This window comes from Xiphophorus couchianus, chromosome 8 (genome assembly GCF_001444195.1).
Source record: "Xiphophorus couchianus chromosome 8, X_couchianus-1.0, whole genome shotgun sequence".
Lineage (NCBI taxonomy): Eukaryota > Metazoa > Chordata > Actinopteri > Cyprinodontiformes > Poeciliidae > Xiphophorus > Xiphophorus couchianus.
Window position 1 is genome coordinate 3,697,153 of NC_040235.1, and position 16,320 is coordinate 3,713,472.

Genomic DNA, 16,320 nt, shown 5'->3' on the forward strand with positions numbered 1-16,320 from the left:
TCCTGGCTGGTGGCTCCTCACACTGAGCAGGGTTCTGGCTCTGCTGAAAGTTTTAAAAATGGTAAAGAAGTCGTTCCAATCTCAATGCTAAGATTTGGTCTTCTAATGTTTTTAATCATTAGAAGACCAACCCTTTTTGGGTTTTGAAACAGAATTTTAATGCATGTCATTATTACTAAGATTAAATAGTGATGTATGTAACTGAATCTGTTTTTTGGATTTATCAGTTTATAACTCAAGAGCATAAATTTTATCTGTTTGTCTTGTAAATTGCCTTGAGATGCCATGTGTGGGAACTCTATAAATACACTGAACTGAATTGTTAAGATATCACTTACAAGTTTCTTGAATGTTGAATGAATTGTCTGCTTTTCCCTCAAGTTTCCATTATAGAAGGCAATCTCCTCACTAAATAGGAAACATCAATGGAGATAAAGTGTCATTTACCCATAAATTTGTTGTGCAGTTTTCACACCTTGATCGGATCCTAGTAGCTGTGCTCACCTGTTAGTGATAAGGCGTGAGTTCACATAGCGGTACTCTCCCTCATAGCGCTGCTCGGTCACTGTCATCTTTCCTATGGGCCTCCTCAGTCTGGTCAGGAACAGGCCTGAGATCAGCAGGTAAGCCATCATGATTGCTGGGCCCTATTTACAGAAGGGGGAAAGGAATTTATTGCCAATTTATGGGACAAAAACCATGGGGTGTCTTCTTTAATAAAAGAAGAAAAGATTTCAGAGATGAAAAAACATGTCAAGACGTGTTTTTCCGAGCCGCATTTAAAAGCAAAATGACCACTAAGACGCTCATGCCAGTTTTACACCAGTGTGGCAGCAATGGATATATGCTGGTGGAGACATGATGCTGGTGGAGACATGATGCTGCTATGCAGAGCTGCGCAGGTGTGTATTAGAATCATGGAAGCAAACCAGCAAAAGGAAAAGAACTTCGCACAGTTTTTCCCCCCAAGCTAACCGAGTGAGTTGAGTAATGATTTTGAATGCAGTAAATTTTAGATAAATGATGTCTAGCCAATGACAATATATCGCATTAAGGTTGTTAACAAAAATAGGCTACTAGTATTGTTATCTTTGTTCAAAAGTGAGTTGTACTGGTTACATTTACTTGAGAAACGTTTTGAGAAAGGTACATAGAGTAGATTTCCTGTAACGTACTTTTTTTTAGTAGAACTAGTAGATAAACGTGTGCTGTCTACCAATGTGAAACAGATAGAATATACGTATGAAAGGCTTTGGTGCATCAAGATTCTCTACCGATTTACCTGGTACTAAGATGTTCTGATGAAGGACTTTTAGTGCATCAACATGTGCTATCTCCATATTTTCTAACGGTAGCATATCCTGATGAAGGGGTTTTAGTGCACCAACATGTGTTACCTCTATATTTTGCAATGATATTCAAATGAAGGAATCTGGTATAGCAAAATGTGCTACCCATATGTTTACCAGGTAGGATATTTTGATGGAATTTTGGTATCACCATGTGCATAAAATACACATGCTATCATGTATATTTTATAAAGGTGGAACTCTAATTCTACCTTTATAAAATACACATTTGGGGGTATTTGGGGTTATAGTGCATCTAATTGTACTAGCTTTACATATTAAAACTAGGTACACTATTCTCATGAAGGATTTTATGAGAATACCCACATTTACATGAACAGGTATTTTTAAATGGGGATTCAGGTGTTTTTTTTTAGAAAGGTTTTTGTCATTCACATATTTTTCTCAAATGCTACTTATCACTGCTAAGTGCCACTTAAAACACATCACTTAAAGAATGATTTGATTATTATATTTAAAATTGACACTAACTGCTAAGGTATTTTGTATGTAAACGTGACGGTAGCGATTTTCCAAGGGTAGCACCGACCAATAAACATATATATCTAGATGTGCTGTGGTTGGAAAATCTGTCAAGGCAGCACAGATTATCAAAACATGGGCCCTTGCTGCAAGTGTTTGTGTTTGTGATGATGTAAAGCACTTTGAAATGCCTTGCTGCTGAAATGTGCTATACAAATAAAATTTGATTGATTGATTGATCAATTAACTTTATATTCAAAAATACTTTATTGATCCCAAGGGGAAATTTACTCAATTAATAATTTGCATTTAAAAATCTTATGCAACATTATATGTGAACACCACAGAAGAACATCCAATCAATCTCAGTCAAACGTCTTCAACTACAGATCAGTGTTTCAGAAGAAACAGCCTTCATGAGCCCTACATATAATAAAAAAGGTCAACGAGAATTTCAACAAATAAATAAAAATACAGAAACAGATAAATGGGAAACAATGGTTTGCAAAACCAGTGGCTTGGTACGTGAGTAAATCTGCCTACCTGAGCTCCAATGGCGCTGGCCAGCTTGAAGATGTACAGAAAAATATCTAACAGAGGCTGGAGGATAAAGACAGAAAGCAAAATTTGATTCATTGTAGAAAAATAAACCCTGTAAATGCAAATATTTAGATGCAGTCTATTGGAAGGATGCAATCTGATAGGACAAAATGCTGCACAGCCCTACTTTCACACTACCTACTCTGGTAGTCAGAAGAATTGACAAGCAACAGTAAGCTTAATGCTGCCAGGTAGTGATGTGAACAGGTACTGCTTTACTTTAATTTCCTGACTACAACCTGCTTTTTTCACACATTTAGTACAATGTGCACACTGTGATGCAGCTAATAAAAGGGTTCTTGCCAATGGCTTTCTAAAGGCTGCTGTATGATGAGGAGGACAGCACAAGCTCAAGAGCAAATCTGCCTCAAGACATTAAGTGACAGTGGAAGCAAAAATGTAACTGACTGAGGACGTGTGTGAGACTATTCAATTTTGACACTGAAGAAAAGTCAGAATTAAACAGGAGGAAGATGAACATAGAAATCAATGACGTCTGGTAGGCAACTGTATTTTTTTCTTTTTTAAGCAGCAGTGTTCAGGGATTGTAAGTAAGAAGCATCTACTGCACAAATTTGTGTATGTTAACAGTACATATAGAATAGAATAGGATATTTCACAATAGTTAAGGTAATGCTGTGCTAAGGTAGTTCTGTGTAAATATTCCATTACAACATGGTATTCTTGTGGCTTATAGACAACTGCAGTGTATATATGTGTTTTTTAAGTGAGTGAGTGAGAATTCTACTTAGTTGCACTCAATAGTCTAGAAGTTACAATATGCACGGCTAGGTGTGGTGTTCTCTTATTTACAGCAGTCTGTAGACTGATGGCAACATGCTGGATTATTTCTTCTAAAATTATGTACGTTACAAGAACATACCTTGCTGAGGTTGGAGTATAGATCAACTACACTGTTGCAGAACTTCTCCACATCTTGTGTCAGTAACTGGTCTGCATTGGCAATTCGGTTGTCCAAGTTTCCCATTTTGTAGTAAGTGAAACCTCTGAAGAGGGAGAGAACAGTTACATTTTAACATCAGCAGACACACTGAATTACAATCCTCTTTTCTTTTGAATGAAGCCCCTTCTGCAAACCTCTTAAAAACTATTGAATGCCAGTGGGGTCAATTCACATTACTTTGACATATATACTACGCGTAAACAAAATGTAAAGTATGTGATGTTTATGAAATGAATAAATGTCAAAACGGTAAGCATGTATGCATGTCTTTTCTGCACAACTTTACATCCTGGCAGTCCGGTCTCTACTCATTGACTCTTTTTGATGCTAGGCTGAATTTCTTTAAGAAAGAGAGGGAGAGCATCCCATCTTTCAATGCTTTAATAACCCAGCATTGAAAGATGCTCTCTGTACACTGTTCTTGAGCTAATCTGAAGGCCACCTGATGTTTGAAGGTCTGTAGTGATTGACTGCAGAAAGTTGGTGACCTCTTCGCACTATGCGCTTCAGCATCGGCTGATCGTCAGTTTCCGTGGCCTACCACTTCTTGGCTGAGTTGCTATCGTTCCCAAACACTTCAATTTTTTCATAATACAGCTGACAGTTGACTGTGGAATATTTAGGAGGGAGGAAATTTCACAACTGGATTTGTTGCACAGTTCATCCTATCACAGTTCCACACTGGAATTCACTGAGATCCTGAGAGCGACCCATTCTTTCACAAATGTTTGGAAAGACAGTCAGCATGTCTAGGTGCTTAATTTTATACACCTGTGGCCATGAAAGTGATTGGAACACCTGATTCCGAAAATTTGGATGGGTGAGCAAATACTTTTGGCAATATAGTGTATGTTCACACATACATTACCCTGCTCGCATTCCATAACCTTGCAGATATGCATGTTAAAGGTGTTTTCGGTTACTGTATTTTCCGCACTATAAGGCGCACCTAAAAACCTTCAACTTTCTCAAAAGCCGAGAGTGTGCCTTATAATCCGGTGCGCCTTATATATGGACCAATATTGAGCCACAATAGGTCTCGCAACTACGGTAAGCAGCCGCCGACTTCATTTTCCCCCGTAGAAGAAGAAACGCGAGGTGCAGGCTGGGTTTTGTGTAAAGACCCCAAAATGGCTCCTATTAAGAGACACGCTTAAGACGCAGAGTTTAAGCTCAAGGCGATCAGTGACGCAGTAGAACACGGGAATAGAGCAGCAGCGAGAGAATTTAACATGAACAAATCAATGGTTACAGCGGAAGTGGATATATATTGTGATTGCACTAACGTTTGATTTACCGTAACAGTATCAGACTGTTTTTTTACGTGTTTATTGAATTGAGGAAAAGTTCCCCTCCACTATGTGTTATACCTTGCTGTTGTTAAAAGATAAACTGTGTCACAAAAATACCACGTCACTTACTTTACCTCGGGGAAAATAATAAAACAGTTTATTCATTTTAGGAATGAACGGAGTTTTCAGAACGCTGGTTTGTAATCTATTAATAAAGTTTGACTGACCTATCTGACTGTTTTGTTGACATTCCCTTTAGCGCAGCTCCATCTAATGGATGCATAACGTAACCCCAGCCTCTACTGTAGAGTCTATTCTATGCGCCTTATAATGCGGTGTGCCTTATATATGAAAAAAGTTTTCAAATAGGCCATTCATTGAAGGTGCGCCTTATAATGTGGTGCGCTTTATAGTGTGGAAAATACGGTACTTTGTTGTTCTCAGTTGGAGTTGAATAACCAAAGTGATATAACTTCTGTGTTGTTTTTCTTACACATAAACTTACCAGAACCACTTCAACTTTTTTAATTACCACTACTAGCTAACCAAGAAAATGAGTGGGTTGAACTTTACTATATAAAACTAATACATACAAAAATTATGTGCATGTGAGAATGCCTACATTTCAAAGCACAACATGCTAGAATTAAAACGCTTACTTTAAAAAAAATAACATTAAATAGTGCTGGACTTACTGAAGGTACTGGTCATACAGCTTCTTTGTGAGCCTCTCACGGAACCTCAACTTTAGCTCATTTAGGCCCAACTTCAAGAAGTTGTTCACCAGAGCTATCTGTAATGGCCCAATCATACATCATTAGGCAAGGCAAGGATATTTATATACTTCCATTAATTCATCAAATAAATATGTGCTTTAGAGAAAAAGTAAAAAAACAGAGACAAGAGACATTAAATACAACTAAATAACAGCAAAGTTGAAGCAACACATACAGATAAACCTTTGATCTTTGTGGGTAAGTTGTAGTCATCAGTATTTTCAGTCCTGGTTAAAAAAACCAATAGTTTCTACACATCTCAGGCTTTTTAGGTTGTTTGTTCCAGAACAGAGGAACACAGAAATTAAATTCTGCCTCACCTTGTTTAGTTCTTCGAACACTGAGTAAGCAGGTCTCCTAAGACCTGAAGACACTGAAACTCATTATGGCCAAACCATGTTCTGTCAACATATGCAGATTTTGAAGATTCACATCATAGGTTAATGGATACCGAAAAATTGACTTGCTCAATTTTGCAAAAAGGTTTTTGTTAAGTTTAACAATATGTTAAAACAGAATGTAGTATCTGATCTTTACTCAGACACATAACCACCAAGTGACACAGAGTAATGGTAGTTTTACAAAACCATTTCAACGAGGTGCCAATTCAGTTCAGTGTCCTGCTTGTTTTGCAGCCAGGCATTTCAAACACCCCAAAACAACGTAAAATACATAGACAATGATAAAAACATACAAAGAATGCAATCAGCAACTCATAAATATATAAGATGGAATTTAAAACTAACAACTAACTTTATTCAATAGTGGATAGCAACGTGGATCAATGGTATAGTAAGGGATACCACATACAGAGACTATGGCCTTAAATGTCCAGATTTGATTCCTGACCAAGGGCCATTTGCAGCATGTCTTCCACCATCTTATCACACCATTTATGACTAAAGGCCACTACCACAAAATGTAATGAGTAAATAAATAAAAAATACAAGTGATTACACTTTTTTGAGTCTAAAGAGAAGTTAAAATTCATTCATCAGCAGAAGGAATTATTATATAATAACTTTAGGTTGACAACGGTTTATTTGAGCAGCTCTTTTTTCCCGGGGTTGTTTGTTTAACTGTTTTACAACCTACAACCACAACGATGCTAAAGAACAAAAATTGGGTGAATTTATTGGATATTGTTCAACCACACTTTGTAATACTCAAAAATATTGTGGCATAATTCAGATTACATGTTAGAGTTAAGCTAAAGATTGAACTTTACTGGCACACACCGGGGTCAAAGTCTGCTCATTTTGATTATTAATGATCTATTAACATAATAATAATAATAATAATAATAATAATAATAATAATGCCTACATTATTAGGCATTATTTAGAAGTTCTGAATAATGAGAAGTTTTATATGAACTTCTCTTGGTTTTATAAACTGCAGAGTTTCTAAAAGGTTTACAAACTTTATAAAAGTTTTATAAGTTTATATATTTATATAAAGGAAAAAAAACCTTCCAACAATTAATAGTAATAAATTCACATAAAACATAAGAGACTGGAGCCATTTTATATCAAACTTTAAGCCAAATAAGAGAATTAAAGTTTTCAAAACAAACTTACAACTGGCATGAATTTAATAAAGCTGAACAAGAAGATCTTGAAGTCTTTAGTTGAGCGCCCAATGATGGCACTGGAAATGAGAACATGCAGAAATAAGCAAATATATATAGGAAGAAGGAAATATCTAGACACAGGGGAAAAGTTAGTTGTTTTTTTCTAATATATTTAATAAATCTGTTCATGAAAATTTTCAGAACTACAGTAGACTGGCTCACATCAGAAATCAAACATAATTTCGTCTCTGTCAGCCTGGGAATCTACTCTTCTTTAACAGCTATGATTTGTTATTGGGACATCATGTTATGTGTACATGCGGGGTCAAGAGGGAACTCTTGGGCTAATCCTTAAAAAGAAGTCTCTTTTCACTGACAATACACTCATCTCCATGTTACAACTAGTCCTGGCAGGATGGCATTATCACATGACTTGAGGGCAGTATGAAACATATTGTCCTCTTTGGAACCACTAGTTCAATCAGATTTCCTGATGAGCTTGGAGGTTAGCTTCTAACATTAAACCCCATGGCAAAATCTTGGGATGACGTCGTTCTCTGGTTTCGAGCTGGGCACAAATCAAACCTGCGCTTTTTGGGAGATCTTGAGACTGCTTAAACAACCATAGTACCGTGGAGAAAAGAGACAACATTTCTCCAGTCTAAGTTTCTCTACATTGGCTGACTGATGATCTTGAGATCCTTCTGCTCACCTACAAAGTGCTTCAAGGCCTGGCTTCTTCCTACATTCCAGATGTCGAACATATTGATTCCCAGGTTCTTTTCCCAGCTACATCAGCATTTTCCTTTTAATTAAATCTGCCCCATGCATCAAGACTGATATTTTATATTTGTTTTAGTATTAACAGCTTCCTGCTACAGCAATCTGGTCAGCCTTATCTGTTTTTAAAGTCACTGTAAACCCTGTAACTATACTGTGTGACTTATTAATTCATAGCTTGTAATTGATGAACCTGTAGCTGACTGAGGGTCAGCATGAAACCAAGATGCACTTCTGAGGCTAAGAGCTGGAAAAACAAGCCTCAAGCCATGCTAACCTTTCAATCATGGTACCGTTTTGGATCATCCACACGTCACAATAGGTCCTGGCCACCAACATGGAGGCAATGAGCAGAAGGTAAGCAGTCTGTGGTGACAAAATAGGAGAAGAGTGAGTGTTCACGTATACCATTCAAACGTCTTATCTTTCAGAACTTGGCTCACGTAGGATCTACCTCAGAGTTCAGATAAAAACATTACAACAGACGTTATGAAGCTAATGTTTCTGGGTCAAAGAGCATCGCTATCTGTACAGTCATGAGGACATCAGTGCAGGGTCACAAAGAGGGCTGGTGCCTATGTCCAGCAGTCACTGGGCAATATGTCATCATTAGGTAAAAAAAAAACAATTACAAATCATTGAAAAGAAAACTAAGAAAAGGACATAATCTGTCTTAAGTACTAAAGGTCCAGGTATTACTGAGGTCACAGATAAGACAGGACTTTGTCTTGGAGGTTGTTTGCAAATTTTATTATGGCTTGTATTATGGCTAATATCACAGCATTCAGATGAAACAAACCTCCATGCAGAAAACACGTGGCACCATGATGTGAAGAATTCGAAGAATTCGAAGAAAGAAAACCTTATCCACGGCTGTTTTGTCTTTTTTTCCATCTTTCTATATTAAATAGACATAAGAAATTATATTTAGTAATAAATTAATTTTAACTATTCATACAATTGCCAGCAAAAATATGAGTGACTATGTCACGGGCTCCTCAGTCAATTGTTTCTGTTTGTTGCAAAAATGTTACAAGCATTTAAGGACTTCACTATTGGCATGCATCATCCTTCAGTCATTCTAGATCAGCTGTGCAGGATAAAGCCTTGTAATGAACCTGCTTTACCACAAACTTCCAGTTGGATTGAGGTCTGGCATGTTTGCTGGTCATCGACCTGATTTTCCTACATAAAAATTGTTCTTTCCTCAGCAGAAATGGTTACATCATCACCAAACCTGTTTTGTATCAAGAAAAACACTGTAATGTCACCATGTGATTTTATTGTTGTGGAAGTGACTCTGACTTCCTATTCCACCATATTATTTTCCACTGAAAATAAGGAATCATCACTGACTTCTATTTTCAGCCAATCTGCCTTCAGATGACGTTTTTCCACAAGCAGAAACTATTGTATTTGCCCCATTGTTTTTTATTTGTGCTGTTCTGAATTTTTACATTTCAGGAATTTGTCTTTGCTTCAAATCAAAACAATTGACTGAGTAGTGATCCATCTTTTCCCCCTGGGGAGCCTTGCTGAGGCTTACCTCTGTGTTCACTAGTAGTTGGGAAGTTCCTTTCAGACTGGGAACAAATGAAAAAACATAATCAATAATACAGTTTTCCTGAAAACATTAATGGGAGGAACCATTCTTATTTATTAAAATAGTTCCTGATACAGACTGGGAAAATGAAAAGGTAAAGTTGCAAAGGAAAGTAACACTTTCTCATCCATCTTAGAAAAAATGCTCTTTTCACTTTGGAGAAAAGGAAAGCACAGCACATCCCAGGCTGTAATTGGTCGAGGGTGGAAGGAGCATTTTGTCAGATGACTCTCTGAGGGTTTAGGAGGAAAGTCCATCATAAGACATTAAACAGCCAAACCCCGCCTTGAGGGTCCAGGGTATCCACCCTGGACCAGAGGTGGATAAGTTTTGTTTGGAGATGCTGAAGGGATTCACATTGTAGATTATCAGAATGAGCTGGAGAGTCACCAGGGAGGGTATTTGAGTTTCCCTACCGGACCTGTCAACTCAAACCTTGATTTCATAAGGAGGGATGGATGAACAAGTCAGAAAAAAACGTCAGTGTTTTAAAAAGTGTCAATGAAGTGGTTTTACACTGTTTCTGGCACAGTTTAGGTGCACTACCATGAAGGCCAAATCAGAGTTAATTTAAAAACATTTTATGATATTTATGCTAATTTCCCTGTTTCCCTCATATTGTGGAATTTCAACTTTTATATTTTAGTAGAAGAAACCTGACTGCTTAAGAAGCCCCCATTGCAAACTCCTGCATGTTAAATGGGCTTTTTAAATTCTTCAATTAAACCACCGAGATTTGTTTTCATACTTCAGGGTAAACCTGTTCCAGCTCTGTCAGTGTGTTCAGATTAGGAGATATGCTGTGGTTAGGCTTTTGAACAGGGTATTTAGACATTTTTTATTTTGAAAAATCAATCAAACAGCTGCAGCTGATCCAGAATGCTGCTGCTTGCGTTCTCACTAAAACCAGGAAGATAGAGCACATCACACGTTTTAAAGTCCCTCCACTGGCTCCCTGTAGCTCAGAGAATAGACTTTAAAATACTGTTGTTAGTTTATAAATCATTGAACGGCTTAGCACCACAATACATTCAAGATCTGCTGTTGTTGTATCAACCTTCCAGACCTCTCAGGTTCTGGTTCTGGTTCTGCTGTGCATCCCCAGAACCAGAACCAAACGAGGAGAAGCAGCTTTCAGCATCTATGCACCACACATTTGGAACAAACTTCCAGAAAACTGTGAAACAGCTGAAACACTGACTTTCCTTTAAATCTTGACTAAAAACCCACCTGTTTAGAATTGTATTTGAAACGTAATCAATTACAAATTTAATGATGGAACTTGACTTAATGCTGTGTTTTGATTATTGATTCTACATTGCATTGTGTTTCTGTGTTTGATATGATGTAAAGTACTTTGAAATGCCTTGCTGCTGAAATGTGCTATACAAATAAAATTTGATTGATTGAACTTTCAGGGTTTCATCATTTACTTCCAGGAAGACTCATGCAGGTTTCTATTTAACTCCATCAGTCATTCATTCAGTTCAGAACATTTTTAAGGCCTCAGTAGCACACATTTTATAAAGTCACAGAAAAGACTGAATAAGTGAAGCACTGCAGAAAGAAGGCACATTATTACACATGGAAAAATTACCTCAACTTGAAATTCTAGGCGAAAAACAGGAATTGTTAAAAGAAAATTTGTAAACCATTTATAAAAGCTCGGACGTAAAAAAGAATGATCTAAATCGGCAGCTACGCAGTTACCTCACATCTTCTACATCACTAGCTAAACCAAATGCTAGTTTGAGTCAAACACTGCTTAAGACCAGCTCCAAATGATTTATAACCCGCAAAAACAGAGACGGTCTTCATGACGTCTCAGTTAACCTGCCAATGGGAGTTTCACTGATACACCAGAGGGAGAAGTCCCAGCCAAGTTTAGTCCTTCTAAATAATGACTTTTAAGAGAAGCGCTAACATGGTGTAATATTGCTGGTATGAGTTATGGGTTAGATTAGTGTAGAACCTATGTAAAAAGGTTCCTTCTCCCATGGAACAGGTTGACATGAGAAAAGTCTCAGCAGCCTGTCGCTGTTTCGAAATTGTTAGCACAAACAATCTAACAAAGAACCACTGACCTGTGTTTTTTGCGCGTTTGACTTCGGTGTCTTAGCAGGTACAAAAGCAGCAAGCCGCCGCCTGCTAAGCAGGAGTATTTCGCTGTTAGATATTTACTGAAAGTCGCCATGTTTGTGACACAACGACCGGTTTGGTTCGTTTCACCTGTCACCGACTAGAGCGACCTACTGTCCTGAGGGAGAAGCGCATGCGCACTGCTTCTGTATTTTATTGGCAGACCGGTCCATTTACTGCCACCTACCGGACTGGAGTATGGCGATAAACCCATACAGATACACAGTATATTTCATGGGAGATCTCTACAATACACAGACGGAGTAAGTTTAGGACCCTAAGACTGTATACAGTCTTGGGAGTTGTGATTTTCTTTTTTTATTTTAAAATAAAATCTGTAAAATTTACTGTAAAAATTGGAAAATATTAACAGTTACAGACTGTAACATCCAAAAATATATTACCCTAGAGAGTACACTGAATCACCATAATTCAAAAAGCTTAAATTTCATATTACTTTTACAGGTATGAAATGTAGAAAACACATTAATTCATTGTGAAATTTTTAAAAATTGTGAAATTTATAGAAACATACTGTAACATTGCCAGTAGTTAATTACCAAAATTTACCATGCTAATCAGCAAAAAGATAAATTGCTGATGTTTATATTTCCAATGTAAAACTGTAAACCAGACTGCTAAACTCATTTTTACAAGAATAATATGTTGATATGTTTTAGTTTAATATAATTCTCTTTTATATATTTTTTATAACATTCATTCATTTAATGTACTTATTCCATACATGTTCTTAAAAACAACAAATAATCAGTAGGACAAGAGAAATCATGTGCATACATAAACCAGAACAAAATAATTAGCTCACTACTTTTCTGTTTGAAAAATAGTAGGAAGACATGAACACTTTTTACTGACTCAATAATGACATTTGTAACTAAAAACAAATTTTTAATTACAAATTAAAACTTGTATTCATATGAATACCTGTTGTATTCTGTGTTAACACCCTTTAATTTTATGCAGTCAGGACACGTTTGTTAATTTTTAGTGAATATCATGAATTTTGTTTTGCTCCGATTAATGATGACGTATTTATATCAAACCAGCTTTTAATTTTAATTAATTATGATGCAACAGTACCCCAGAATTGTTGCAGATTCTCACCAGAAGCTGAAATATTTGAACCATCAACAAACAAAATAAATCTTAGGATTGGTGACACCTTGCATCTCATTAATGTAGAAAATGAACAAATTGGGACCCAACACTGACCCTTGAGGATCACCACACACAATGTCAAAACATGAGATGCAAATTCTCCCATTTTTGCAAATTGTTTCCTATTCTTGATGTAACTTTTCATCCAATTTAGTGCACTCCCCTGATTCCCACATTGTTTCAATTTGCTGATTAAAATGTTGTGATTTATAGTATCAAATGTTTTTTGAGATAAATGAATGCACCTACAGCAAATGTATTTATTTAGTAATTCAGTAATCTCCTCAATAAGTTCAATTAGTGCATGTCATATTGATTCTTTACTTCTACTTGAGTAGAAACTGTTTTTTAATCTATTTGTCCTTGACTTTATTGCCATGAAAAGCCTCCCTCAGGGGTGGAGTTTGAAGAGGTGGTGGCCAGAGTGTGAAGGGTCCTTGATGATGCTGAAGGCTCTTCTTGCCATCCACTAATGCCATTTACAGCAATTTCTGAGCTCTATTAAGTGTTTGACTGCTGCTGTCGCTAGTCTGGTGGAGAGGGGTGCTCTGTGGGGCTGGAGTTTGGCTCGGGACAGGTTTGAGGATCTCTCAAACCTGTGTTTTGATGAGGGAATGACTCTTCATGAACATGGAATTATAACATGATATAAAGCCCAAACCTAAGCAATTGATGATATACACTCCAAGTAGGGGCTGTCTACTTTTTAAATAGAGAAGTGCCTTGGTGTTCTTTGGGTTTTAATGTTCATGATATTGTTTTTTATTGCTTTTGGACTGTAATATTAGAGCAGACTTTTTCTACATTGAGTTTGTCTTGTGTCAACTATTCTGAATGAGCGGTCCAAAAAAGTAAAAAGTTGTAAAGAGAAACATGTTTCTTCAAAATAGGAGGAGGGGAGGATAAAGACAGAAAATTCCCTGGACAAACAGGTCTTCATCTGATGATTTTTGCTTGTGTTTATTGTCTGGTTGCAGAGAGGATCCCACCAGTCAACAGCAAATACCTGTTTAAGAACTTCTGAAATGACATCGCCTGGTTAAAGTTCCAGTCTCCTGAGTGCTGCACCATGTCTGTATGGTTACTCTATTGGTCTTAAGCTTGGACCCAATAACTCAGACAGTCTTGAAAGGCAAATTAGAAGTAAGAAGTGGTTCATTTCACAGTAGCAAACAATGCCAGATGACTAATTGTATTTGTACAAAGCTTATACATTTTCTGGCTTTGTCGATAATGAAGAACCCTGTCAGTGTTGGAGTTACTGTGATGACTGATTGAGAAGAATCTGAGTGTGTTGGAGAAGACATAAGAAGTCAAAGTCAAAAACTTTAAGAAACTCAGAATTCAAGGTTTCTGGGATCTGTCTCAGGGAGCTAACTGCTCTTTAAGGTCCTCCTGATGAGTCCTAATGAGGAATGTGCATCTGCTGGCCAAACCCTGGAAGGAAGGAGGACTAGAGAAACGCCAAAGCAATGTGCATATCACCATCATGGAAAGACATGGTGGTTATCACTGACAGACTGAAAATGTAGCTGAAATTGAGAAGTCTATTACGTAAGACAACATTTTCTGATTGTCTTTCTTCATTGAACTGTGACCATATTTCGATTTAAAGTAACACAAATGTATATCCATAAAACTGGAATAACACTAACCTAATCTAGAACTGTCATAGTTGACAGTAGCTAAATGCTTTAGATCGAAACACTGTATACAACAGACTGTATTTTTGGGATTACTGAAAGTCATGGAGCATCAAAAGTGTCAGGTTAAACTAAGGGAGTTTACAATGTCTCTGCTGTTCTCAGGCTTGGTATTCCTTGTTGTTGCTGTACAGTCTCTTAATTCATCTTAGAGGTAAATTTAATTTAGCCTTCTCTCATTTAGCAGAGCACATTTAGTCATGTGCTCTGCTTCTGAAGCGCATGACACACTTGTGATTTTAGCCTTTTGAGACCATGTATGTTTCTCAGTCAGCTGCTGCAGGTTGGAGCAGAATGCATCTTGTTCATTGGGCCTTCACTGCTCTTCTGGGAATAGGGTCATTTGGTTTTTGTTATGCTGGACCTATTCATGCAGAGTGTAAAGTGGACTGGTAAGAATGTGTATATTTTCAATTATTACTTGACTATTACTGAAATATGGAAATCCTTTCCTATGTTAGTTTTTTGTTGATCTTAAAAGAAAGGCTTTAAAATATTCCTAAAAATGCTTAAAAATAATTAGTGGCATTTGTGATATGTTAGGCAACAAGCATTACATTTATTGCTTGCTACAAGTTTATTTGTATACACATTTTCAGAAACACTTCAATTCAAAGCGCTCTATTTGATTAAAAGGAAAGTAACACAAGAAATAAGAACGCAAAAATAAAAAAAACAGGATGATCAATGGAATACAAATTAAGATGTTCCAGATAATAATAACTAAATTCAGCTTTAAAAAAAACCCAGGTTTTTGAATGAAAAATACTTTGAGTTTTGCAGTTTTTGTGGTTGCAGTTTTATGAAAGTTTGCTGCTGATTAGAAGAGTATAAAAACTGAATGCAGCTTCTTCATGTTTGGCTCAGGTTCAGAAAAAAAAACTGCTGAGACAAGTAATGTTAAAAACAAAACATCTCACAATTCAATTTCCTGTTTCGAATAAAACTCTGTTAGTTAAAGAAATGCTAATATAATTATCTGATTTTCCCAAGTCAGTCTTCTAATCTGTATTAACTAATTATTCATTTATTGTCTATGAAATCTGTTACTGGTTTTAAGTCTAAATATTTTACAACATCCTCCCCGCCCCCAGTGAACAACGGTTCATTACTAAAAAATATTTCTAAACAATTTCTTGAGGATATATAAGCTGAACTATCTGCCTCAGAAGGCTTCCTGAAGAAGCGGACAGCACAGGAATGTGTCAGTTCATCTCTCCCAGTTCTGTGCCTCTGCCTATCTTCCACGTCTGCCTTGAAACATTGTTGTCTCCAAAAAGGACCACTTTTCCTACTTTCAATGAAGTAGGTTTGGCTAGCTGACACTTGTGGCCAGATTTAGGTTCATGAGGTCAGCCTTTTGCCAGCAATTCCAGAAGCTTAACATGGTACTTCCATCTACGACCAATGTCCTTTCTCATCATTTTGATTTGCTGGGATTGGTGTCTCACTGCAGAGTAACCAAAGCTCAGGAATAGTAAGATCTTGTATTTCAGTCACTCTGTTTGCAACAAATGGTTTCCACATCTGAGCCGTGCTGAATATCCAGTGCAGAGCATTCATGGAATCTGTCCACATTTTGAGCTGACCTTTTCCCATGTTCAACGGATGAGGAGGTTATTTCTCTGTTTTGCTCCAACTGAAGCTTTCATAAGCTCCAAGCATGACAGCAACATTTTCTTTAGTGGAGCTACTATTGTTTTCGATATACAAAGCCTTGTACTGCTTCTCCATCTTTGTTTTGTCCTTGTAGATAAGAACAGCTCCATAAGCACAGGCATCACCGAAACCCTGTAGTTTCAATGTCTGTGGGTTTGGCTGAATTTCAACTTTGTAGCACCTTGGAACGGACAACAGGTGGAGTCCTGACAGCTCTTCA

At 37.0% G+C, this 16,320-nt stretch overlaps 1 protein-coding gene across 1 annotated transcript in view; it reads right to left on the minus strand.

Moving 5' to 3' along the window:
• abcd3a (ATP-binding cassette, sub-family D (ALD), member 3a) overlaps positions 1–11,686 on the minus strand; it is a 34,287-nt gene extending 22,601 nt beyond the window's left edge. The window contains exons 1-10 of the mRNA XM_028025659.1: positions 11,505–11,686; positions 9,364–9,400; positions 8,617–8,715; positions 8,095–8,183; positions 7,045–7,114; positions 5,384–5,481; positions 3,316–3,439; positions 2,376–2,432; positions 505–647; positions 339–408 (exon numbers count right to left, since the gene is read on the minus strand). Of these exons, the coding sequence (XP_027881460.1) occupies positions 339–408; positions 505–647; positions 2,376–2,432; positions 3,316–3,439; positions 5,384–5,481; positions 7,045–7,114; positions 8,095–8,183; positions 8,617–8,715; positions 9,364–9,400; positions 11,505–11,614 (897 nt within the window). The 5' untranslated portion in view covers positions 11,615–11,686. The remainder of the gene's footprint in view (positions 1–338; positions 409–504; positions 648–2,375; positions 2,433–3,315; positions 3,440–5,383; positions 5,482–7,044; positions 7,115–8,094; positions 8,184–8,616; positions 8,716–9,363; positions 9,401–11,504) is intronic.
• Positions 11,687–16,320: the final 4,634 nt, after the last annotated feature.